At 67.8% G+C, this 21,600-nt stretch overlaps 6 protein-coding genes across 7 annotated transcripts; 4 read left to right on the top strand and 2 right to left on the bottom strand.

Moving 5' to 3' along the window:
* The first annotated feature begins 1,026 nt into the window (after window positions 1–1,026).
* PARP3 (poly(ADP-ribose) polymerase family member 3) lies at window positions 1,027–5,543 on the top strand. The gene is made up of 11 exons (XM_082767969.1): window positions 1,027–1,132; window positions 1,519–1,761; window positions 1,950–2,075; window positions 2,335–2,526; window positions 2,902–3,037; window positions 3,220–3,446; window positions 3,574–3,723; window positions 3,857–3,934; window positions 4,080–4,257; window positions 4,421–4,567; window positions 4,656–5,543. Exons 2-11 carry the CDS (start codon window positions 1,561–1,563, stop codon window positions 4,823–4,825), a joined length of 1,605 nt encoding a protein of 534 aa, XP_082624095.1. The 5' UTR covers window positions 1,027–1,132; window positions 1,519–1,560; the 3' UTR covers window positions 4,826–5,543.
* Window positions 5,544–6,000: 457 nt separating this feature from the next.
* On the top strand, window positions 6,001–7,795 carry LOC309881701 (putative G-protein coupled receptor). Its single transcript, XM_082767955.1, has one exon. The coding sequence runs from the start codon at window positions 6,108–6,110 to the stop codon at window positions 7,326–7,328; it is 1,221 nt and encodes a 406-aa protein (XP_082624081.1). The 5' UTR covers window positions 6,001–6,107; the 3' UTR covers window positions 7,329–7,795.
* Window positions 7,795–12,473, bottom strand: PCBP4 (poly(rC) binding protein 4). 2 transcript variants are annotated; one of them, XM_082767953.1, is made up of 13 exons: window positions 12,334–12,473; window positions 11,438–11,578; window positions 11,200–11,223; window positions 11,086–11,118; window positions 10,809–10,925; window positions 10,565–10,696; window positions 10,205–10,333; window positions 9,986–10,060; window positions 9,817–9,861; window positions 9,587–9,662; window positions 9,350–9,402; window positions 9,037–9,206; window positions 7,795–8,720 (listed from the first exon to the last, which is right to left on the bottom strand). In XM_082767953.1, exons 2-13 carry the CDS (start codon window positions 11,522–11,524, stop codon window positions 8,405–8,407), a joined length of 1,257 nt encoding a protein of 418 aa, XP_082624079.1. In that variant the 5' UTR covers window positions 11,525–11,578; window positions 12,334–12,473; the 3' UTR covers window positions 7,795–8,404. The 2 variants fall into 2 exon arrangements, with proteins under 2 accessions (XP_082624079.1, XP_082624080.1); XM_082767954.1 differs by having other exon boundaries at window positions 11,438–11,527.
* Window positions 12,474–13,484: 1,011 nt separating this feature from the next.
* On the bottom strand, window positions 13,485–15,000 carry LOC309881634 (putative protein-lysine deacylase ABHD14B; the record flags this gene model as incomplete). The annotated part of the gene is made up of 3 exons (XM_082767795.1): window positions 13,485–13,752; window positions 13,953–14,194; window positions 14,355–15,000. The coding sequence occupies 3 exons, from the start codon at window positions 14,998–15,000 to the stop codon at window positions 13,570–13,572; spliced, it is 1,071 nt and encodes a 356-aa protein (XP_082623921.1). The 3' UTR covers window positions 13,485–13,569.
* ABHD14A (abhydrolase domain containing 14A) lies at window positions 14,999–16,622 on the top strand (the record flags this gene model as incomplete). Its single annotated transcript, XM_082767796.1, has 4 exons — window positions 14,999–15,213; window positions 15,312–15,427; window positions 15,619–15,854; window positions 16,031–16,622. The coding sequence occupies 4 exons, from the start codon at window positions 14,999–15,001 to the stop codon at window positions 16,211–16,213; spliced, it is 750 nt and encodes a 249-aa protein (XP_082623922.1). The 3' UTR covers window positions 16,214–16,622.
* Window positions 16,623–16,798: 176 nt separating this feature from the next.
* LOC309881626 (aminoacylase-1-like) lies at window positions 16,799–21,442 on the top strand. The gene is made up of 15 exons (XM_082767783.1): window positions 16,799–16,818; window positions 17,315–17,438; window positions 17,868–17,932; window positions 18,375–18,479; window positions 18,553–18,647; window positions 18,856–18,932; window positions 19,144–19,233; window positions 19,402–19,458; window positions 19,577–19,650; window positions 19,822–19,871; window positions 20,049–20,193; window positions 20,276–20,344; window positions 20,423–20,502; window positions 20,741–20,801; window positions 20,882–21,442. The coding sequence occupies exons 2-15, from the start codon at window positions 17,330–17,332 to the stop codon at window positions 21,044–21,046; spliced, it is 1,242 nt and encodes a 413-aa protein (XP_082623909.1). The 5' UTR covers window positions 16,799–16,818; window positions 17,315–17,329; the 3' UTR covers window positions 21,047–21,442.
* The last annotated feature ends 158 nt before the right edge of the window (window positions 21,443–21,600 follow it).

The following is a 21,600-nucleotide window of genomic DNA, read 5'->3' as shown; positions in this document are numbered from 1 at the left end:
TCCTTTGGCGCTGCTCCCTGGGAAGGGAGCCAGAAACCATGGGGACCCACAAGGGAGGGAAACAAGGGGGTAAATCCAGGTCCTTCTTCATGTCGGAAACAAGGTGAAACCTCTGCCTTCCCTGGGCAGGTAAAGGCGTGTGGCTCTGCATGTTGGGTCTGTTCCTCCAAACATTGCAAGGGGTGTACAGCTGGGGAGCACTCAGCTGGTAAGCACTTCTTGCTCCTCGGGTCAGCATGGCTACGCTCCGTGACGGGGTCCTCTCACACCTCATTACAGCAGCACGGCCTCGTCCACCAGCTGTGTTGTTGAAAAGCCCCCTGTGAGTGAGTGCGAGCAGAGCTGGAGCACGAGCAGCATGCGCCCCGGCTCCAGAGTGGGGACCGAGGCGAATCAGAGCAGAATGTAAGTGCAGGAAGCACAGCTCTCACTGAGGGAATTTATCTATCTATAGTCAGTTAACACAAACCATAACTCACTAATTCAGGTGTCGAGAGACAAAGAAGACAACATAAAGCATTCCCCAGGCTCAGCTTCAGACCACCACCACCCCCCTGCTCTCCAAACAGGTCCTTCCCCGGCCCTTCCCTGAGGCAGGTCAGGTCACAGTCAGTGCTCTCGGTCCCCTCCTGCTGCTCCTGGCTTCTCAGCCAAGGTGGGCTGCAGACCTTTTGGGGGGGACCTGCCTTGGTAAGGTTGGGCATTGGAAACAAATCGCCCTGTCTGCCCCGGGGGAGGACCTGGGGATGTCCCCTTGCTGGTGTGGGCTTCGGCTGGTGTGGGCTGGGGAGCTCCAAAGCCACCCAGGCGGCACTGTCCCCGGTGTCACCGTGGCAGGAAGGACAGCACGGCATTTTTAGGTGTTAAAAGTCCATGCAGCACGTCAGGCTGCCACTTGTTGCTGTCTCTGAACAGACTCCAAACCCGAGGCCAGCCGCCAGCAACCAGCGGGGCCTCCGGGATGCTCTGGGCAGGCGCGGTGACACTGTTTGGCCGCCTGTCCCCTGGGGAGCCGGGCTGCCGATGGACAGAAACCAGCTGGGAAGCGTTCCTGCTGTCATGTCTCGCCTCCCGAAGTACTGAAGAGAAAGGAGACTCCACCTGCAAAACACAGCTTCGGCACCAGCACGGGGTTGGGTTCCTTGGAGGCTGTTTTCTGAACGGCACCGAGGGGACTGCTGCCTGGAGGCGTGCTGGCCTGCCTGCTGATTCCGCTTGTCTTTAGCTGCCGCCTGCTTTTTTTTTTTTTTTGGGGGGGGAGGGCTGAGAAATTTTGGCAAGGGCTGCCCCCTGCTCCGTTCCCCTCTCCTCTCTCCCCTTGCTGCCCCCAGCACCCACTGCAAGGAGGGGAGAGGATGGCACGGGAGGCTGCCCGAGCCCCCCCGAGTCCCAGCACCTCGCCCTGCAGTCCCCTCCTCCTGCCTGGCCGTGCTCCCCGGCTGTAGACGTAGGGCAGGCAAGGCACAGCCCAGCCAGACTTTCCCGGAAGGGCACTCGATATCCCTCACGTCCCCGCAGGCTCCTGCTCGGAGGCTGAAGTCACACAGGGACCGCTCGCCCATGGCCCCCAAGCGCCGAGCTCCCCCCACTCCACAGCCCCCAGGCGGGGGCAAGAAAGCAAAGGGGAAGAAGGAGGAGGAGGAGGAGAAGGAGGAGGATGCCTGGAGCTCCACGCTGGCTGCCCTGAAGACAGCCCCCAAGGAGAAGCCCCCAGCCACCATCGATGGGCTGTGTCCCCTGGGTGCGGGGACGGGAGCACAGGTGAGCGTGGGGTGGGGGCACCCAGTGTATGTTGGAGCTGGGGATGGGGTGCGAGGGGCGAGGAGGGAGCCCCTGCCCTGCTGGCACGGGGGCAGCCCCGAGACCCCTTGCAGCCCCCCCGCCCATTCCCAGCCCCGCAGAGTGCCCCTCTGCCCCCCGAATGCCACCCTGGTTGCTGCCTGCTGCAGGTGTACGAGGACTACGACTGCACCCTGAACCAGACCAACATCAGCGCCAACAACAACAAGTTCTACATCATCCAGCTCATCCAGCACGGCGGCGCCTACAGCATCTGGAGCCGCTGGGGACGCGTGGTGAGCCCATCCTGCGGCCGTCCCCGCGAGGGGAGCCGTGCCCGGGGTCCCCCAGGCGGCTGGGGAGAACCGGGTGCTCCCTGCCTGCTTCCTCATCCCACCTTCCCCATCCTGAAATGAGAGAGCAAGTGGCTTTGCCACAAGCCTTCCTTGGGGGTGGGGGCATTAAGGACACGTCCCCAGGCTGTGTGACAGCTCAGCAGGGATGTCAGGAGCCCGCGGTTCGTGCTTGGTGCCCCTGACGCTGCGTCTGCTGCAGGGGGAGGTGGGCCAGTCCAAGCTCGCGCCCTTCGCCTCTCTGGAAGCTGCCAAGAAGGACTTTGAGAAGAAGTTCCGAGAGAAGACCAGGAACAGCTGGGCGGCGCGGGAGAACTTCGTGGCCCAGCCGGGCAAGTACACGCTCATCGAGGTGCAGCCGGGGGCCGGGCAGGAGCTGGAGGTCACCGTCAGGGTGAGCGGGCAGCCAGGGCATCACCCGGGGGCAGTGGTTCTGCATTGAGAGGGTGGTCACACACTGCTACAGGCTCCCCAAGGATGTAGTCACAGCACTGAGCCTGTCGGAGTTTAAGAAGTGTTTGGACTGTGCTCTTAGTCATAGGGTCTGAATTTTTGGGTGGACCTGTGTGGGGCAAGGAGTTGGACCTGATGATCCTTATGGGTCCCTTTCAACTTGGGGTGTTCTCTGATCCTGTGCGTGAGAGCTGAAGCAGCCCACAAGCAGAGATTTGGGGTGATGGGTTGAGACGGGGTGGTGTTGGTCATGGCAAGCGGGCAGAGCCAGCCCACAGCTTCTGGCAGCTCAGCGAGGCTTCGGCTGCACCCGCAGGCGGATGGCGTGGACGGGGGGAAGGTCTCCAAGCGGCGCGTGCTGCCCTGCACCTTGGACAAGACCACGCAGGACCTGGTGGCCCTCATCTTCAGCAGCGACATGTTCCGGGATGCCATGAAGACCATGAATATCGGTAGGAGGTGCTGGGGGGATGGGGAAAACCCCTGCTGATTGCGGCAGAGCTGCTGCTGGTCTTCAGAGCGTCCCCCCTTTGGGGTCCAACCAGGACCACGGCAGGCACCGAGGGAGGAGAAGGGCTGGGGGGTGCCTGGTGTGGAAAGGAGGGGTGATGATAACCCCTCTGCCCCTGTCTAGACGTGAAGAAGATGCCGCTGGGGAAGCTGAGCAAGCAGCAGATCACGCGGGGCTTCGAGGCGCTGGAGGAGCTGGAGGCGGCGCTGCGGGAGCAGCCCCCCCGGGCCGCCCGCCTGGAGGAGCTCTCCTCCCGCTTCTACACCATCGTCCCCCACAACTTCGGGCGGGCACGGCCGCCCCTCATCGACTCCCCCGACCTGCTGCGTGCCAAGAAGGACATGCTGCTGGTGAGATGCTGGCCGGCCTGTAGCCAGCGCCACCCGTCCCCGCCGAGCAGGGAGGCAATGCCGTGGCAGGGTCCCCGGTCCCCAGTGAGGGTCCCCAGTGAGGGTGTCCCTTCTGTGTCCCTGCCAGGTGCTGGCTGACATCGAGGTGGCACAGAGCCTGCAGGCGCAGAAGGCGGAGGAAGAGGAGGAGGAGGAGGTCGCCCACCCGCTGGACCAGGATTATGCCCTGCTCTGCTGCCAGCTCTCCCTGCTGGACCCGTCCTCCCGGGAGCACCAGGTGCTGGGGTCCCCACCGGCACGCAGGGAACCCGAACGCTGCGGGGAGCCCTCCTGGTGCCACCTCCTCGGTGGGGACACGGCTGGATGGCTTCCTTGTGGTGACACCGCGTCCCTGCCTCCTTTCCTGGCAGCTGATCCAAAACTACGTGGTGCAGACAGGGAACAAGGCCCGCATCCTCAACATCTGGGTGGTGGCCCGAGAAGGGGAGGTGAGAAGAAGGAGCTGCTGGTCCCCACCTGGGGAAAGCCCGGCCGTGCCCCTGCGACTGGGCTCGGTCCTCAGGGGGGGTGTCTCGAGCTGGGGCAGCCCCACGTCCCCTGCCCTGGCCAGCCCTTAGCTCCACGTCTCCCCAGGACAAGTCCTTCCAGGCCCACGACCACCTGGAGCACCGGCGCCTGCTTTGGCACGGCACCAACGTGGCGGTGATCGCGGCCATCCTGAGGAACGGGCTGCGCATCATGCCCCACTCGGGCGGCCGCGTGGGCAGGGGCATCTACTTCGCCTCCGAGAACAGCAAGTCTGCCTGCTACGGTGAGCACGCCAGGCCCATGGGGACGCCTGTGGGGTTGGTGCAAGCCCAGATCCCCGTGCCATACACCGGGCTGAGCCCCTTCCTCGCTGGGTGACAGCTGGGTGGGACTTGCTGGTGCTGGCGCTGTCACCCCGTCCCATCCTTTCCCTCCTGTGGTGGCAGTGGGCTGCACGGCCCAGAGGGTGGGCATCATGTTCCTGACGGAGGTGGCCCTGGGCAAGCCGTACCGCATCACCTGCGACGACCCCACGCTGCGGCAGCCTCCTGCTGGCTACGACAGCGTCCTGGCCTGTGGCCGCACCGAGCCGGGTGAGAACGGGGCACGAGGGGCTGTGGGGGGCATGGGGTGGATGGGTTGGGGCTTGGGGTTGACGCGGTGTGGGGTCTTCTCGCCCAGACCCCGCGCAGGATGAGGAGGTGCTGCTGGATGGGAAGAAGGTGCTGGTGTGCCAGGGCAAGCCCGTCCCCGTGCCTGCCTACAAGGAGTCCTCCTTCAGCCAGAGCGAGTACCTCATCTACCAGGAGAGCCAGTGCCGGCTCCGCTACCTCGTTCAGCTCCGCTTCTGAGGCCGGCGGTGCCCTGAGCCCCCCAGTCATTCCCTCGGGGTGAGGGATGGAGGGGCCCAGCCTGCTCCAGCCATCAATAAATCCGCCGTGCCCCATGCCCAGCGGTGCCTCGCTTTCCTGCTGGGTACAGAGGGGACAGAGTAAGAGTAGGGCACCCCGGTTGGTGTCACCCCGCAGCGTGGGTGGCTCCGGGAGGGCCACAGCCTGTTGCAGCCATCGGTGTTGGCAGACTCGAGGTGAAATCCAACAGCTTGGCCAAGTGGGTTTCCCTCATCGCCGTAGCCAGGCTGGTGCCCACCACCGTGGTGTCAGGGCTGCGGAGGGGACGAGGACGAGGGAAAGGTGCTGCTGTGGAGGGGTCTGTCCCCATATCCACAACGCCTGCCCTCCCCTTGGTGCTGTGCCAGCCACGACGGCCCCACCAAGCCCCTCTCCACACCCCGAAGCCCCCCAGGGACATATCCATGTCCCCACGGAGACACCCAGCTGTCCCACCCCGATGACAAGCGACATCCCCCTGTGTGGGGGACACCCTCCTCGGCGTGCCGCCCTCCCACCCTTTACGGTGCGCTTGGGTGAGGGTCGGTCGGGCCCCACGGGCTGGGGACCCTTGGGTCCCCCCTGCCGTGTCACCCGCCGGCTGCTAGGACCCAGCAGCTCTCCCCGTGGGCCCGCTGCTGGCAGCGGGCAGGCAGAGCCCGGGTGTGACAGCCGGTGCCATCCGCGGCAGGCAAACACGATGACTAACGGGTGACAGCCGCGGGGAAGGGGGGACATAGGGGGGGGGGACACACGGACGTGGCCTCCGGGAGCCCCAGTGCCGCCGTGGGAGCAGCGCCGGCGAGGAGGAGCGGCACCCATCTCCCAAGGAGCAGAGGTGCGTGGGTCCCACACTGCCACCGAGGGTCCCCAGCCACGAGGAGGGGGACCCAGAGTGGGTGGGGGTCGTGGGGATGGGGCGTATGGGGTTTGCTGTGCCCCCTGTGGGCAGGGGAATGGGGTGGCTGGGGTGGCTGGGGTGCCGGCAGTGCCAGCCCTTCGCTGCCACCTCTCCGGGCACCTCTCCTTGCTCCAGCATCTCCGGGGCGCTCTGGAGACCCTCCGTGGGTTTCTCCACGGCTCTTCCTTGCTCTGCTCCTTCTCCTTCACACCCCTCTCCCCTCCCCAACAGGTGAGGGGCCTGCTTGACGAGAAGACAGTGGCCATGGCTGCGCTGGGGGACCGCGGGAGAGTTGTCCCTGCCACGCGGGCGCCGGAGCTGCTGGCTTAGCCCTCGGCTGGCATGGCGAGCCAGGGGGGGCCGAACACCACGGACGGCCTCGAGTTGCCCCCCGTCCCGGGGCAGCCCGCCGCCCAGGAGGCCGTCGGCCTCCTCTGCATGGTGCTGCTCACCGTCACCGCCTTGGTGGCCAACGTGGTGGTGCTGGTGGTCATCCTCAGAACCCCCCTCCTCAGGAAGTTCATCTTCGTCTGCCACCTCTGCGCGGTCGACCTCCTCTCCGCCATTTTCCTCATGCCCCTGGGGATCATCTCCAGCTCCTCCTGCTTCGACGGGGTCATCTACAGCATCGCCGAGTGCCGGGCCTTGATATTCCTCAACGTCTGCTTCATCAGCGCCTCCATCCTCACCGTCTCCGTCATCAGCGTGGAGCGCTACTACTACATCGTCCACCCCATGCGCTACGAGGTCAAGATGACCATCCGGCTGGCGGTGGCCGGAGTCGTCTTCATTTGGGTCAAATCCGTCCTCATCACCGTCTTGGCGCTGGTGGGCTGGCCTCAAGACAACGGGGCCACCAGCGCGAGCCGCTGCACGGTCTACTGGAGCCCCGGGGCCCACAAGAAGGCGTTTGTCATCATCTTCAGCATCGCCTGCTTCGTCTTGCCCACCGTCATCATCTTTGCTGTCTACTGCAGCGTGTACCGGGTGGCTCGGCTGGCGGCCCTGCAGCACGCACCCCCGCTGGCACAGGCGGCCGTCCCGGGGCACCGCTCCGGCTCCGCTGCCAGCCAAGTGAGCATCGTCACCTCCAGGAGCCTGCCGCTGCCCCGCCTGAGCCCCGAGCGCTTTTTGGGAAGCCACAAGGCCATCCTCACCTTGGTCCTGATCGTGGGACAGTTCCTGTGCTGCTGGCTGCCCTTCTTCGCGTTCCACCTGCACTCCTCCGTCACCGCCGGGGCGGCGGGCGGCGGGCACGGGGAGATGACGGTCACCTGGATCGCCTACTCCTCCTTCGCCATCAACCCCTTCTTCTACGGGCTGCTGAACCGCCAGATTCGGGAGGAGCTGGCCCGGCTCTGGCGCAGCTGCCTGAACCGGCCCTTGGGCCAGGAGCTGTGTTTGGCCGTCTCGGAGGCCTCCGTCCAGGAAAATTTCCTGCAGTTCCTCCAGCGAGCCACGTGCACGCTGGAAACCCGCTCCAGCTGCATCGCCCCCAGCCCCAGGGACCAGAGCAAGGTGGGCTTCCCCATCCCAGGGCAAGTTCCCGAGGAGAGCGGCTGAGGAGCCCGGTGCCACCGCGCCGGGGGGGGGCGACCGATCAGCCCCCTTGGACCTCGGGGGGTCCTTGCCCGGGTTTCCACGGCAGATTTTGGGAGCCTTCGTCTCCCTTCTGCACACTTGGATGGATGTGGGATATGGGAAGCTGAGGGGCTCCCACACGGCCACCCCGTTGTCCCGTGGGGACCCCTGCCAGGGTGCTCACAGCAGCACCCCCGGGCACCCTTCCCCGGCCCAGCTAACACCACTAACACCAGTAACACCAGTCCCAGCAGCTCGGGGACCCTCCCTTGGGGCAGGGGATCGGGTCCACGGCAGGGAGGGGGCTCTGGGGAGACTTTCAGAGAGCTTGAGACCAAGGGGCCAGCACCCCTGGCCACGGGGCCACCCCCTTCCCCCTTTGGTGTCACCCCCAGAACTGGGGGTGTCTCCAACCCCGGGGGATGGAATTTTTTATTTTTATTTTTTTTCACCCGTAAATTTTATCTTTTTATTAAACCATTGATAAGTTACAAAGGAGGAAAAATATAGACTTATATATACAGCATTTCCAAGCCAGCAGGCTCTCGGGGGGGGAGGGGAGGGGTTGCTGGATGGGAGGGAGGCGACAGCCACGGGGCAGCCAGGGGAAGGCCCCCCCAACACAGCCAAGGGATGGGGGACCCCCGAGGGCCCCATCAGCCCCTCATCAGCAGGATCTGGCCTTCGGGTGCAGCCCACGGGGCCAGGGACGGCAGGAGAGGGGCAGCATCGTGGGCAGGAGGGCGAGGGACACGGGCCGAGGGACACCTGGCACTGGGAGGGTGGCCCCCCTGATGGGGACAGCCCCCCAGTAATACCAGGGGACATGTAGGAAAGCTTTGGGGGGGGGGGAAAAAGGGGGCACAGTGCTGCCAGGACGCGCATCAGAGCAACCCTTTGCTCCAGCAGGCATCGACCCCAGGAGCACCATCCCCTGGGTGCTGGGGTGGGTGCCTGGCAGGGGCTGGGGGGACGGGGGGGGGACAGGGGGGGGTGTCCTCGGCACGGGGTGGCCCCAGGACATCCCCCCACCCACCTTTATCCACCCGCGGAGGGGCTCAATAAGGGGAGAACTTCTGCCGGTCAGCTTTCTTGGTGCCATTGGCCGCCGAGATCTTGGTCGTGTAGGTGGCGGTGCCGCCGTTGGCACCCGCCACGGAGGACGGGGACAGTGCCAGGAAGGAGACCGGCTTCAGGCCGATGAAGTTGGAGAGGGAGAGGGCGTACGGGGAGCCCAGCAGGGCCGGCGGGGGGGCAGCCACGGCAGGCAGGGCTGCGCCCGAGCCCGGGGCGAGCGGCTGGGAGAAGCCCACGCCGAGGTCCACGGAGCCAGGGCCGGGTGGCACCTGGGAGGTAGATTTGGCCGTCTCTAAGCTGGAGGGGGGGGCAAGCGGGATGGGTAGGGTGGTGAGGGGCACGGTGATAAATTACGGGGGTCACCTGCCCGCTGTAGGGCACATAGACCCCACGCCCCCCATCCCTTGTGGCACGGGGGGCCTGCGGCGCATCCTGGGCACCCCACTGGGGGGCTGAGACCCTGCGGGGTCCAGGGCCCTGCCCTATTGCCTGAGGACCTCAAGGTACCCACCTGCACGTGGAGGGGGGCCCCAAAAGCTGCGGTGCTGTGCGGTGCCACTCTTGCAGCCAGCATCCCCCCCCCCCATTCCCCGGTGTTTTTTGGGGAGCTTACCAGGCGGTGATGAGGTACTGAGCCAGGGTGATGCTGACGGGGGACCCGGTGATGGTGACGTGCCGCTCACTGGAGCCCTCGGTCTGGTTCCCGATCTTGATGTGGGCGCCCGACATCTGCCGGATCTCGCTGATCTTGCTGCCGTGCCGGCCGATGATGCAGCCGATCAGCTGGGGGGGGGACACACACACACACAACCAGGCTGAGCAGGGCCAGGGGGGAAAATTGGGACTTGGCGAGGAGCAGGGAGCCCCCAGGGGCTGCGGTGGGGGGTGCAAGACACTGGTTCCCCCCCCCCAGGACCCACACGTACATCGTTGGGCACCAGGAACTCCTGGGAGCTGCTCTGCGAGCTGGAGTCCAGGCCTGGAGGGAGAGGTGGAAGTGTTAGGAAGACCCCAAAAAAAAGGGTCTTGGGGTGGGGAGGGCATCCCAAGGAGATGGGACTGGGGAGGGCACGAGGGATGGGGACCCCCTTGGCCTTGCCAGGGCCAGGAGGAGGTCCGAAGGGGCACAGCCCCCCGGTGCCCAGCCCTAATGGGGAGCTCACCTGGCACCATGGAGGGTGGGTGGCCCAGGGGCGTGAAGGGCACCGTGTGCCCCGACAGCTGCTGCAGCTTCGTGACCTGCCCGGGCGTTACGAGGAGAAGAAGGCGTCAGGGGTGATGGCAGAGCCCCCTGATCCCCCAGGCTGGGCTCTGGCACACACCTCGTGCCCACGGGGACGTCCCCCGGGGGTCCCAGCGGTGCCCCAGCACAGGGGACAGGGACAGGACTCACCTCTGCTGGAGAGACCCCTCCGTACTGCCCCTGCATGGAGAAACCCTGGGGGGGGGGGACGATGGGCGTCAGCTGGGGGCCACGGGGGGACAGAGGACAGCAAGGAGACCCCCGCCCCCAAACCCCGAGCCCACCAGAGCCACCCCTTACCGGCCCCGAGCCCCCTTACCTGGTTGGCAGAGAGCAGGATGGTGCCCAGGGAGAGCCCGGGGTGGTAGGGGATGGTGGCCCCCTTCGGAGGCGACTGGATAGGGAGGGAAGGAGGTGGAGGGGATGAGATGGGGTCGGGTTCCCCCTCCCCATTCCAGCACCTGCTGCCTCCCACAGCACCGGCGGGCTGGGCAGGGGTGTTCCCAAGGGGCTGCCGTGCCCGGGGCTGGGCGGCTACCTCCAGGATGACGGCGCAGATCTGCCTGACGCACTGGATGATGGTGTCCGGCACCCCCGAGACGGTGACGGCGCGCTCGGTGGAGTTGGGCAGGAGGTCGCCAGCCACCTGCACCTGAGCCCCCGTGCTCTGGGGGAGGCAAAGGGGGCTGCTGAGGGGGCGGAGGGGGGGGCTGCGATGCTTCTCGCTCTCCCCCCAACCCCTCCCGGGACCTTTGTGGGATCTGTGGGGCGATGCTCTGCCTCCTGCGTCGCTTCTCGGGGAGCGCAGGGGCACCCGAGCCGTGGGGCAAGCGATGAGGCCTCCTCCCCCCCAGGGCTTGGCCTCCTCCCTCACCGGGCCCGGCATCCCCGTCCTCACCTCCCGAATCTCTCTGATCTTGGCTCCGGCCTTGCCGATGAGGGAGCCGCACTGGCTGGCGGGGATGACGAGGCGCAGCGTCACCGGCGCCCTGCCCGCCGCGGCCCCCTCGGCGCTCCCTGCTCCCAGGTCCTGCGGAGGGGACCGGGGGGGACAGAGGGGACATACATGAGTGGCGTTGCACCCCCAGGCATGGAGGGGATGGGGGGCACCTTGCTGGGGATAGGATGGGGGGGCTGCCCACCTCCTCCAGCTTGAAGGCGATCATGGAGACGGCTCGGAAGACGGCATCGGTGGAGCCGGTGATGGTGGTGATGCGCTCGGGGCAGGAGCCCTCCGAGATGGTGATGCGTGCGCTGCTCTGGGGACGGTGGCACGCCCCGTCAGGGCTTTTCCTTTCCCTGTGCCCTCGGGGCTCTCCCCATCCCACCACCCCGTGCGTCCCGGGGGGGGAAATCGGGGTGCCAGACCCTGGGAGGCACCGGGACAGAGCAACCCGCAGCCGCCCGGTACGCCCTTACCTGCTCTCGTATCCTCTTAACCGTTTCTCCTTTCTGCGGGGAGAGGAACGGGGCCGGTGGTCAGGGCCAGGAGCCCCCGGGGGCCAGCAGAGCCCGGGGCCCCCCAGCTCTTACCTTGCCGATGATGCTGCCGATCTCCTGCGGGAGCAGAGCCCAGGGCAGCCCCGTTAGTGGGCAGCGCCCCAGCCCGGCCCCGGGGACACGCAGCCGGTGACACCGGGGCAGAGCTGGCGGGGGGCGAGGAGAGCCCGGGTTTAGGATGGGGGCGAGGAAACCTCCCGGAGATGCTCATCCCAAGGGGGTGGGCGCTCCAGCACGGCCCCCACCCCACCCCATCATTTCCAGCAGTTACCTTGCCGTGCATGAGCATGCGCAGGGTCAGGGTGATGCTGAGCTCCGGCTCCTCGGGGCCACCCTCCGCGCCGCTCGGCGATGCCATGGCCTGGGGAGGACACGGGGGGGGGAAAGACCCTTATCCTGCTCCCCCCACACCCTAAAGAAGAGGAGAAACTGAGGCAGGGGCCGGCTGCCCGCAGGGGAGCGGGTAGCAGGAGGGGGGTCCCGCTTTGCTCGCCCACCCTGCCCAGGGGGAAACCGAGGCCACCGCGTCCCCGGGGACCCCCCGAAACCCCTGCAGCCCCCCGGGCCGGGGGTGGCTCGCTCGTCCCCGCGGTGCCAGCAGGGGAGGGGACAGCAGGACAGAGGGCCAGCAGGACAGAGGGACAATCGCCGCGTGTCCAGCCACGGGTGGGCGGCCCCGGCGGCGATGCCAAGCGGGGCTGGGGAACAAAGCGCCCGTGTCGGGGCCAGCCCGGGGGGGGGTGGTGGAAGGGGGGGGGGGGGCACGGTTATTTCGGGGGCTGCCAGGGCTCCCCATCGGGGACACGGTTTTTTGGGAAGGTGGGGGAGGAGGGGGGCATCTCTGCCCCCCCGGGTGAGCGGCACCGGGGAGAGAAAAGGGGACAAAAGAGGGGATAAAAAGGGGGGGAGCGGGGAGCTGGGGGGGGGAGTGTCCGTGTGTGTCCCCCACCCCCCCCGCCCTTCAAGGGGAGGGAGGGAGCGGCAGGGCCGGGGGCTGGGTGGCGATGGGCGCCTCCCTGGGGGCTGAGCAGCCCCGAGGGGGACAGGAGGAGGTTGTGGGGTGGCAGGGGACACAGGGCAGGCCCCCCCCTCCCCAATTTCCCAGAAGGAAACGTGCGTGTGTCCTCCGCCCCCCCCCCAGGGTGCCACCCCCCCCCCCCCCGGTACCTCTCCGTGCTCCCGGTGCCACCGCCGGCCCCGCTCAGTGCCACATCGCTGCCGGTGTCGCCGAGTGCCACCCGGGGCAGGGACAATGAGCCGCTTGACGGGCTGGGGCCAGGCTGGCAGCCCCGGCCCCCACCCCGGCCCGCTGGGGCCCCCCTCGCTCTTCCCCTCTCCCACATCCCTCCCTCCCTCCCTCCCTCCCTCCCTCCGGGATCCTATTACAGCGGATAAGAGACACTGAAGGGAACAATGCACCCTGGGTAAGGCCATCTGCCACCGCTGGGGACATTCCTGTCCCCCCACCCCCCCCTACACCACCAATCCCCCCCCCCCTTTTGGCTCGCACATCGCCCCTCTTTGTAATTGCATTTTGTTTCCTGGAAGCCGATCAGCTGGCAGGGCTCAAGGGCTCAAGGGCACCGGGCGGGCAGGGCTGGAGATGGCAGCCCGGCACCCAAGGGTGCTGCTGGCAGCACCCCACAGCCCGGCTGGGTGGTGGGAGAGGGATGTGGTGGTCAGGACCCCCCCCACACCGTGCTGGACCCACTGAGGGCAGCGGGATGCTAGGAGGCTGCTGCCCCCCGAGCAGGTGCCCCCAACGCTGCCACCCCCTCGCCCCCGCGGCCCCACTAAATCCTCCTGGGCCCTGGTTAAGCAGCTAAAGCCCAGGCAGGCTTGGAGGGGGGGGGTATGGGGGGCAAGATGGGGGGTGGCACCCCACTGCTGGCCCCATCTGCACCCCGAGTGGCCGGCTCGGCAGCTCCGAGGGGGGAAAGGCAGGTGGTGGGCACGGTTTGTCCCTCCGTCTGTCCGGCCAGGCGTCTGTCTGGCCTCCCCGCCCCTCCATCTGTTCCCGGCCATAAATCCCCCGGGGCGCTTGGAGCACGCTGCTGCCACCGTGGGCAGGGGACAGCCAGGGCTGGCAGTCACCTTTTAAGCCCCTTCGGGATTAAACCTGGGGGTGGGTGCGCGGCCAGAGGGGTGGGAAGAGGAAGAGGAGGAGGAGGAGGAGGCTGGGACATGGGATCAACGCCCTGTGGCCAAACACCCGGCTGTCCTGGCCCTCCTGGGTGGCTGTCACCTGATGTGCACGACACGGTGGCCACGGAGGACAGCGCAAAGCCAGGGGGGAACCGGGGAGGAGGAAGCGGGAGGGCAGCAAAAAAGCTGGTGGCTTTATTTGGTCCCGGTGCGGGGAGCGGTGCCAGGCTCCCCCGCTGGCCCCGCGCCCCGTGCCGCTCACTCCAGCTGCTGTAGGAAGGCCAGGAGCCCGCGGTGCCACTCCTCGGGTTTGTCCAGGTAGCAGGCGTGCCCGGCGCCCTGCAGCACCAGCACCTGGTGCTCGGGGAGGTGCCGCAGGTTGCTCAGGCTGGCCTGGCCCAGCTCCACGTCCTGGTCCCCGTAGACGATCAGGGTGGGCGTCTGCAGAGGAGGGACGGGCTGCAGGGTGAGGCAGGGAGATGCTCGCCCTCCTCCCTGCCCACCGAAGCATCGTGTGGACGGCAGAAACACCTCCGATCTCCATCCCTCAGGATATGGGGACGGGGATGGAGATGCTCCCGGACGAGGATGGAGACGGGAGATGCTCCCACCCCCCTCCTGGTGCCCCCCGTTTCCCTTACTTTGACCTGGCCGTACTGCTCCGCCGGGAACTTGTCGGTGCAGATGGGTGCCACGGGCACGTAGGCTTTCACCAGGTGCCCGTGCTGGAAGAGGAAAGGCAAGGAGTACATGCCGCTGAGCGAGGGGCTGACCACCACGGCCGGACCGAGCCCCAGCGCCTCCACCACGGCCTTCAGGAACCCCCCCGGCGCCGGCTGCCCCACGGGCGCGGGGGCCACGGCGTCCTTGGAGCGCCCCAGCCCTGTGGGGTGGGACAAAAAGGGGACGTCACCCCAAGGCCCGTGCCACACGTCGCCCACGGGACGACGGGCGGCAGAAGCAGCTCGGGACCGTGCCACCGGGCACCGGGGGTGGCACGAGTGGCTCCCACCTGCCGGTGCTCGGTGCTGCCCGTGCCTTACCGGGCAGATCGATGGCCACGGCTCGGTGGCCGGCATCAGCCAGCACGGCCAGGGTCTGCAGCTGCAGCCAGGTGTCGGAGGAGAAGCGGATGCCGTGCAGCAGCAGCACGCTGAGCCGCGGGGCACGGCCACCCGGTTGGGCCTGCCGGTAGAAGAGGCTCTGCCCCGCCACCTCCACGGTGCCCTCGCTCAGCTGCGGGGTGGCCATAGCGAGGGGATTTGGGGTGTGTGGGGTGGGTCCCCGCGCTCCTTCGCCTCCTTCCGTGCCCCGCTCCGCCTCGACGGGCCCCGGGGGCAAAGGGTGGCGGAGGCGGAGAGCGGCGGGGCCGGGCGGGGCCAAAAAGGGGGGAGGCGAACCGAGCCGAGCCGTGCCGAGCCGTGCCAAACCCGGCCCGGCACAGCCGAGCGCATCCGCTCCCTCCAAGCCGGGCGGGGGCAGCGCACGGGTTGGCACCGGAGGGGACCGGGGGACACCGGGGGACACCGGGGGGGGACCGGGGGTGCGAGGGGCCGGGCTTGGCCGCGCTCCGCCGCCCCTACAGGCGGAGCCTGGGGCCGGCAGCACCGAGGAAGCGGAGGATCGGGGGCCCCGGTGGGGGGCCGGGGGCTCCGGGGGGCTCTCCCCGAAGCCCCCCAGCGCTGCCATGAGCCGCAGCCGCCCGGCGCTGCTGGTCCTCGGGGCGCTGCTCGCCTGCGCCCTCGCCCTGCTGCTGCTGCCCGCCGCCCTCCGCCGCCCCCCCCCGGCTTTGCACCGCGTTCCCCCGGCCAACAGCACGGTGCGGAGGGGGACGGCGGCTGGCACCGGCCCCGCCGTCGCCTACCGGGAGGCAACCGGGCTCCGCGCCCCCGGCCCCGGCAGGTGGGTGCCCCGTGTCCCCGGGGGGTGCTGGTGGCCGCCCGGTGCTGCGCGCACGGCCCGGTGCTGAGCCCCTTGGATGCCTCTGTGCCCTGCCCCAGGCTGGATGTCCTGCTGCTGCACGGCCAAGCCTTCAGCTCCGCCACCTGGGAAGCCCTGGGGACGCTGGCGCTGCTCGCCGGAGAAGGGCACCGCGCGGTCGCCATAGATCTGCCCGGTAGGACCGTGGGGCTGCGCTCATCACGGGTGTGAGCGGGCTCTGGAGCTCCTTAGGGAGCTCTAGGGCTGGGCTGTCCCCGCGGGGTGTCACCCACCCGGCCACCCAGACCCTGTGTGACCCTGCCCGGTGCTCCTGGGGCTCACGCCAATGCCCGTTTTCGCCCACCTTGCACCCTGCGCCCACGCCAGGCTACGGGGACTCGCCCCCCACGGGGACGGTGGCCACGCAGCAGGGCCGGGTGGCCTTCCTGGAGCGCATCCTGGAGGAGCTGGGCTTGCAGAGGCCCGTCCTCGTCAGCCCGTCCATGAGCGGCCGCTTCGCCCTGCCCTTCCTCCTGCTGCACGGGGACCGCCTGGGGGGCTTCGTGCCCATCGCGCCCGTGGGCACCCGGGACTACGCCGTGGGGCAGTACCGGCGGGTCCAGGTGAGGTGGTTGAGGTCGTGGAGGATGGAGGATGCTGAGGATGGAGGATGGGAGCTGTGCCCTCAGCTCGGGGGGCGCTGGGCTCTGCCCTCCCTCAGCTTCCCAGAGGGCTGAGGCGATGGGTAGGGGTTGGCGTCTCCCTCCCCGACGTCCCGAATCTCTCCCCTCTTCTTCAGACGCCCACCCTGATCCTGTACGGTGACCGTGACACCCACCTGGGCCCCCAGGCCCTGCAGAGCCTCCGGCACCTCCCCAGGCACCGCGTGGCCGTGCTGCCTGGCGCTGGCCATGCCTGCTACCTGGACAAGCCGGGGGACTTCCACCGGGCGCTGCTGGGCTTCCTCGGCCAGCTGCAGTGAGCGCGGGCTCCGTCCCCACGCAGCGGAGGACGGCGGGGTGCTGGCACCCTGCTTTGTCACACAGCCGGGCTGTTTGTCCCCGTGCCGTGTTCGGTGGCAGCGTGCCCGGCCCTGAGGGGCAGCAAGGAGCTGGGGGGGGATTTCTCCAAACTGCACCCGCCCTGCAGCAGCACCTGCCCCAGGATCCGGAGGTCCCACATCGCTTTGCCAAATTTTGAGAGAGGTTTTGCAGCCACGAGGCATTCCCAGGGGGGTGCCCCTGACCTGGGCATGTCCCCCCGGTGTCCCCCTCCAGCACCATGCCTCTGAGCGCCGAGCTTTGGGGTGATGGGGATGGCACGGGACGCAGGCATTGCCTTTTGGGGGGCGAGAATGTTGCCTGGAGGGGGGCACAGCACATTTTGGGGTGGGGGGGCAACACGTGAGGCCAATAAACCGATCTCCTCCGGGCTCCCCAAGCCTAACCGAGCAATTCTTTGGAGTGAACGGCGGGCACCGAGCTCCTGGTCCGGGTAAGGGGGGGGGGGGAAGGCGGAGCGGGGCCGGCCCGGGGGGGGCGGAGCGGGGCCGGGCGGAAGCCCAGCGGCGGCGGCGGCAGCGCGGAGGTAGGGCCCGGTGCACCGGGGGGGTGGGGGGGACCGGGGGCCGGTTGCCTGCAGCCCGAGCCCCTCTGCCCTTATCCCCACACCGCGCCCCCATCGTGGGACCCCCCCGAGCGCGGTGCCCCCGCTCCCCGCCGTGCTGCCGGGGTCCCCCCCCCACCTCCCCACCCGATCCCCGTCCCCGTGCGCCCCTCGCCACCGTAGCCTCGCCCCCCTTTGAACGCAACCCTGCCTCGTAGCCCCCCTGCCCCGCGCACCCCCGGTGTCCCCCTGTGCTCCCCCGTGCGCCCCAGGCACCCCCTGTGCCCCCGCTCCCCCCGCAGCCCTCCCGTAGCCCCCCGCAGAAACCCGCACGCCCTCGGCCCCCCGCACCCCCAGCCCCTTTCCCTCCCCGTCCCGTGCACGCCAGGGCGAACTTTGCCCCAAGCTTTTCATGAGGGTGGACTTTGGAGGGGGTGGTGGGTGATTAACCACCCCCTGCTCTTTTCCCCCCCCGGAGATCTGCAGCCCGGGAATGGCACCCGGGAAGCCAGGGAAGAGCGCAGGGGGCTCGGAGGACCCCTCGGTGACGCTTTTCCGCCAGTACCTGCGGATCGACACCGTCCACCCCAAGCCCGACTATGGTGAGGAGGGGACGGGGGGGACTGGGGGGTGATGGAGGCGGCAGGGCTGGCGGCACGGCTCCGTCCCTTCCACCAGCCTTTGGTCTGGTCTTTGGACCCTCCTGCCTGGTTCCTTGGGCCAGGGTTGTCGTGATCCAGGTGTAGGGGAACGCGGCTGCGCCTTATCTCTGCTGGTGCCCCTGGTTTTGGGGCCGTTGCAGGGATTTTCGTCCTCCTGTGGCACGGCAGACCCACGGCCCAGCCTCCCCTTTTCGTGCTGCCCTGGCTCCGGGGCAAACATTTGTGTTACCCCTACGTACCTCTCTGTCCCGTCAGTATTTCCCTCCTCCCACAGAAGCGCATCGAGATGTTTTTCTCAGGACACGACGGGCTCCCCTGCTGCACTTTGCCTTCCCGAACTCTCTCCCTTCATCTTTTTGTCGTCCCCAGATGCGGCCATCCAGTTTTTGGAGCGCGTCGGCACCGACCTGGGCTTGGCCAGCCAGAAAGTGGAGGTGAGCGAGGCAACACCAGCCCTGCTGATGCCATGCCTGTCCCCATCCCAGCCCGGCCGTGGGGCTGTCCCCTCCCCACCACCCAGGAGAGGGGCAGGAGGTGCCTTCCCTGCTGCTCCTAATCCTCCGCTGACCCCGGCGCTTCCTTAAGCTCCTCTCGCAGCCCGTATTTCTGCCGGTCCCCGCTGACCTTTAGGGCTGGCTGCGCTATGATTAGCCAGGGACCGGGCAGGGTGATGTTGGCTGAAGATGTCCCTCACGCCTGGCTGGCACAGGGGACACCGAGGGGCTGGCAGTTTCCCCTCAACTCCACCTGAATTGCAGCCAGGAGCTTGTGGCTGCTCGTGGCCACGGCCAAGGGGCTCTGGTGAGGGGCCAAGCGTGCCCCAACCCACCGGGTCCCCTTGTCCCCACTCTGGTGACATCCTTCCTTTGCTTGCAGGTGTGCCAGGGCCGCGTGGTGCTGGTCCTCACCTGGCTGGGCACAAACCCTCGCCTGCGCTCTATCCTGCTCAACTCTCACACCGATGTCGTGCCGGTTTTCGAGGTATGGCAGTGGGACAGGCTGGGCACGGCGGGGCAGGCACGCAGCAGGAGCTCACGGCCCTTGTTCCCCGCAGGAGCACTGGACCTACCCGCCCTTCGAGGCTGTTAAGGATTCGCAAGGCAACATCTACGCCCGGGGTGCCCAGGACATGAAGTGCATCTCCATCCAGTGAGTGGGGGGCTCGGTGCCGGCTGGGCACGGGGTGGATGCGCCTCGGAGCAGGGTCGGGGGGGGGATTCTGCCTCCCCGTGGTGCTGAGACGGAGCAGCATGAGGGTGCCACCTGGCTGGGGTGGCCCAGGGGACGCCAGCCCTTCTCCTTGCACCCAGCCCCTCTCCGTGCACCCAAGCGCCCTTCCACCACCCCCTCCCCGCAGGTACCTCGAGGCCATCCGAAGGCTGAAGGCGGAGGGGAAGAGCTTTGCCCGCACCATCCACCTGACCTTCGTGCCTGGTAGGTCCCCAGGGAGTCCCCTTTCGAGGGGACAGGGTGGGCTGGCAGCCGGGGGACGCTTTTTGTAGCTCCTCACGTGGGAGACTTGCGCCTACCTGCTGGGATTTTGGATCCTCCTCGCTCAGGGCTGAGGGGGTGGCCAGCTTTGAGGGCAGCCGGGGGGGTCCTGGGCTGGGGGACGCCTTTCTCCCTAGCAAACTTCTCTCTGCAGACGAGGAGGTGGGCGGACACAAGGGCATGGAGATGTTCGTGCAGCGCCCGGAGTTCAGAGCGCTCAACGTGGGCTTTGCCCTGGACGAGGGTGAGCGGTGGCAGGGTTGGCCTGGGACCCCCGAGGGGATCTTTTCTCACCTGGCACCCCCTGCACGTTGGCATCACCCCCTCCCCAAGCCTCTGGGGTCCCACTGGGCCACCCCAGGCAGTGCCCCCCGCAGTGCCAGGCTCTGACACCTCGCTGTGCCCACCCCAGGCTTGGCCAGTCCCTCCGACACCTTCAGCGTCTTCTACGGTGAAAAGAGCCCCTGGTGTGAGTAACCACCTGCCCGCCACCCCCTCCCTTGCTCTGCCGGGTGTTTTGGCATCGGGGTGCCGGGTACACCCTGGGCTCCTGCTCAGAGCCTCTCCCTCGTCCCCCGTGGCGGCAGGGATCAAGGTGAAGTGCGTGGGCAGCCCCGGGCACGGGTCCCGCTTCATCAGCAACACGGCGGCCGAGAAGATGGTGAGCGAGCGGGGACCCCGGGGGTGGGAGCCCCTTTTGGGATGGGCACCTGGCCTGTGTTTGGGAGCCGCTTTTGGGGCTGGCCCCCTGGGCTGGGGGGCTGGCTTAGGGCATGGTACCCTCCACCTGGCTGGTTCCAGGGGGGCTTAACCCAAATGTTTGCCTCCCCAGCACAAAGTGATCACCTCCTTCCTGGCCTTCAGGGAGAGCGAGAAGCAGAGGTAGGGCACGGCCACGGGGTGGCATCAGCTTTGCTTCGGTCCTTGCCCTTCTCTTGGCCTCTTGGGGACCTGAAGCGAGGCTGGGATCCAGCACCGTGCCCCCCCCCCTTTGCCTCAGTTTCCCCGCCTGGGGGTGGTGGCGGGGACGGAGGGGGACTCTCCCCCTGTGTCCCCCAGGCTCAAATCTGACACGAGGCTGACCCTGGGGGACGTCACCTCGCTCAACCTGACCATGCTGGAGGGGGGCGTCTCCTTCAACGTGGTGCCCTCCGAGATGGCCGCCGGCTTCGACATCCGCATCCCACCCACCGTGGACCTCAAGGTGGGCACGAGGCTGGCCCCGCCGGGGGGATTTGGGGCTGGGGGTGCCCCCGTTCACGCCCTTCCTTCGCTATCTTCTTCAGGCCTTCGAGAAGCAGGTGGCCAGCTGGTGCCAGGCAGCTGGGGACGGTGTCACCTACGAGTTTCACCAGGTGAGGGCTCGGGGATAAAGGGCTCGGCACCCTGTGCCCCTTGCAGGGTGCTCACCCCTTCATCTCCCCATCGCTCAGAAATGCATGGACCAGCACATCACCTCCACCGAGGAGTCTGACCCGTGGTGGAAAGCCTTCAGCGGGGTCTGCAGGGACATGTGAGTAGTGCCCCTGGAGACAGACAGCGGGCACCCAGGGGACATCGTCTGGTCCCTTGGGCTTGGGTTTCACGGCAGGGTTGGGAGAGAGCCCCCTTTGCTATACCAGCACCTCACCATGCCCCATTTCCCCTGGAGAGGAGAGGACTGAGTGTCCCGCATGGCTTGGGGACCTTTCTGGCTTGTTTTCTGGGGACCCAGCTGTCCCTGTGCCACGCTGACATATCTCACTTTATAGGAAGCTGCAGCTGAAGCTTGAGATCTTCCCCGCTGCCACGGACAGCCGCTACATCCGAGCAGTGAGTGCTGACGCCAGCCTGTCCCCTGTGTCCCTGCTGCTCGTCCCGGCCCCCTTCTCACCCCGCTCTCCCGTCCCCAGGCAGGACACCCGGCCATCGGCTTCTCGCCTATGAACCGCACCCCGGTGCTGCTGCACGACCACAACGAGTTCCTCAACGAGGATGTCTTCCTGCGGGGCATCGACATCTACGCCCACCTCCTGCCCGCCCTGGCCTCCGTGCCCCCGCTGCCCGCCGAGGGCTGAGCCTTTAGGAGGGGACAGGGACGGCACTGGGGGGAGCAGAAGATGCCGGGGAGCCTGCGGGCATTGTGCCACCCCTCTCAAGTGTCCCTTTACGGTAGGGGTGGCCTGATGGTGCCACGTGCCCTGGCTGTGCCCTCCAAAGCTGGGTCTGGGCACTTCCAGGCACCACACTGAGGGTTCTGCCCCCTTGCCCACGTGTCAGCACAGCCCCGGGTGCCTCCTGCCCCGTGTCCCCGCAGCTACTTGGGCTCGTGTGAGCCTTGGGCTGCGTGCCCACGGCTCGTCCTGCTCCCCTCTTGGCTTTCAGGGGTGCTGGGGCCGTGCCACCCAGCCCCGGTGCCTCCCTGTCCCCACCACACGGATTCATTCAATAAATCTCCTCGGTGAGCAAGGCTAGGAGCAGGGGGGTCTGTCCGTCTGTCCAGGGGCGCGGGCACGGAGGATTTTTGCCTTCCCCTGCTTCCCCTGGGTTCATTGGGCTGGGGAGGGGAAGGGGCCGCGCTGGCAGGAGCCTGCCCAGGCAGGATTCAGCTCAGCCCAGGGCAGGGGGGCAG

This window comes from Aythya marila (genome assembly GCF_965140915.1).
Source record: "Aythya marila genome assembly, chromosome: 10".
In the NCBI taxonomy this organism is placed as follows: domain Eukaryota; kingdom Metazoa; phylum Chordata; class Aves; order Anseriformes; family Anatidae; genus Aythya; species Aythya marila.
This window is presented reverse-complemented; position numbering and strand designations above follow the sequence as displayed.

What these genes read in the sequence shown, in the direction of transcription:
- LOC309881626 (XM_082767783.1), top strand. Translation starts at nt 17,330, where the DNA reads ATGGCACCCGGGAAGCCAGGGAAGAGCGCAGGGGGCTCGGAGGACCCC. An exon ending in ATGTCGTGCCGGTTTTCGAG is followed by an intron (nt 18,480 to 18,552) that starts GTATGGCAGTGG and finishes TGTTCCCCGCAG; the next exon opens with GAGCACTGGACCTACCCGCC. An exon ending in GGGCTTTGCCCTGGACGAGG is followed by an intron (nt 19,234 to 19,401) that starts GTGAGCGGTGGC and finishes TGCCCACCCCAG; the next exon opens with GCTTGGCCAGTCCCTCCGAC.
- LOC309881701 (XM_082767955.1), top strand. Translation starts at nt 6,108, where the DNA reads ATGGCGAGCCAGGGGGGGCCGAACACCACGGACGGCCTCGAGTTGCCC.
- PCBP4 (XM_082767953.1), bottom strand. Translation starts at nt 11,524, where the DNA reads ATGGCATCGCCGAGCGGCGCGGAGGGTGGCCCCGAGGAGCCGGAGCTC. An exon ending in TCGGCAGCATCATCGGCAAG is followed by an intron (nt 11,119 to 11,199) that starts GTAAGAGCTGGG and finishes CTCTCCCCGCAG; the next exon opens with AAAGGAGAAACGGTTAAGAG. An exon ending in AGTTCCTGGTGCCCAACGAT is followed by an intron (nt 9,207 to 9,349) that starts GTACGTGTGGGT and finishes TCCCCCCCCCAG; the next exon opens with CTGATCGGCTGCATCATCGG.
- PARP3 (XM_082767969.1), top strand. Translation starts at nt 1,561, where the DNA reads ATGGCCCCCAAGCGCCGAGCTCCCCCCACTCCACAGCCCCCAGGCGGG. An exon ending in AGCTGGAGGTCACCGTCAGG is followed by an intron (nt 2,527 to 2,901) that starts GTGAGCGGGCAG and finishes CTGCACCCGCAG; the next exon opens with GCGGATGGCGTGGACGGGGG. An exon ending in CGTCCTCCCGGGAGCACCAG is followed by an intron (nt 3,724 to 3,856) that starts GTGCTGGGGTCC and finishes CTTTCCTGGCAG; the next exon opens with CTGATCCAAAACTACGTGGT.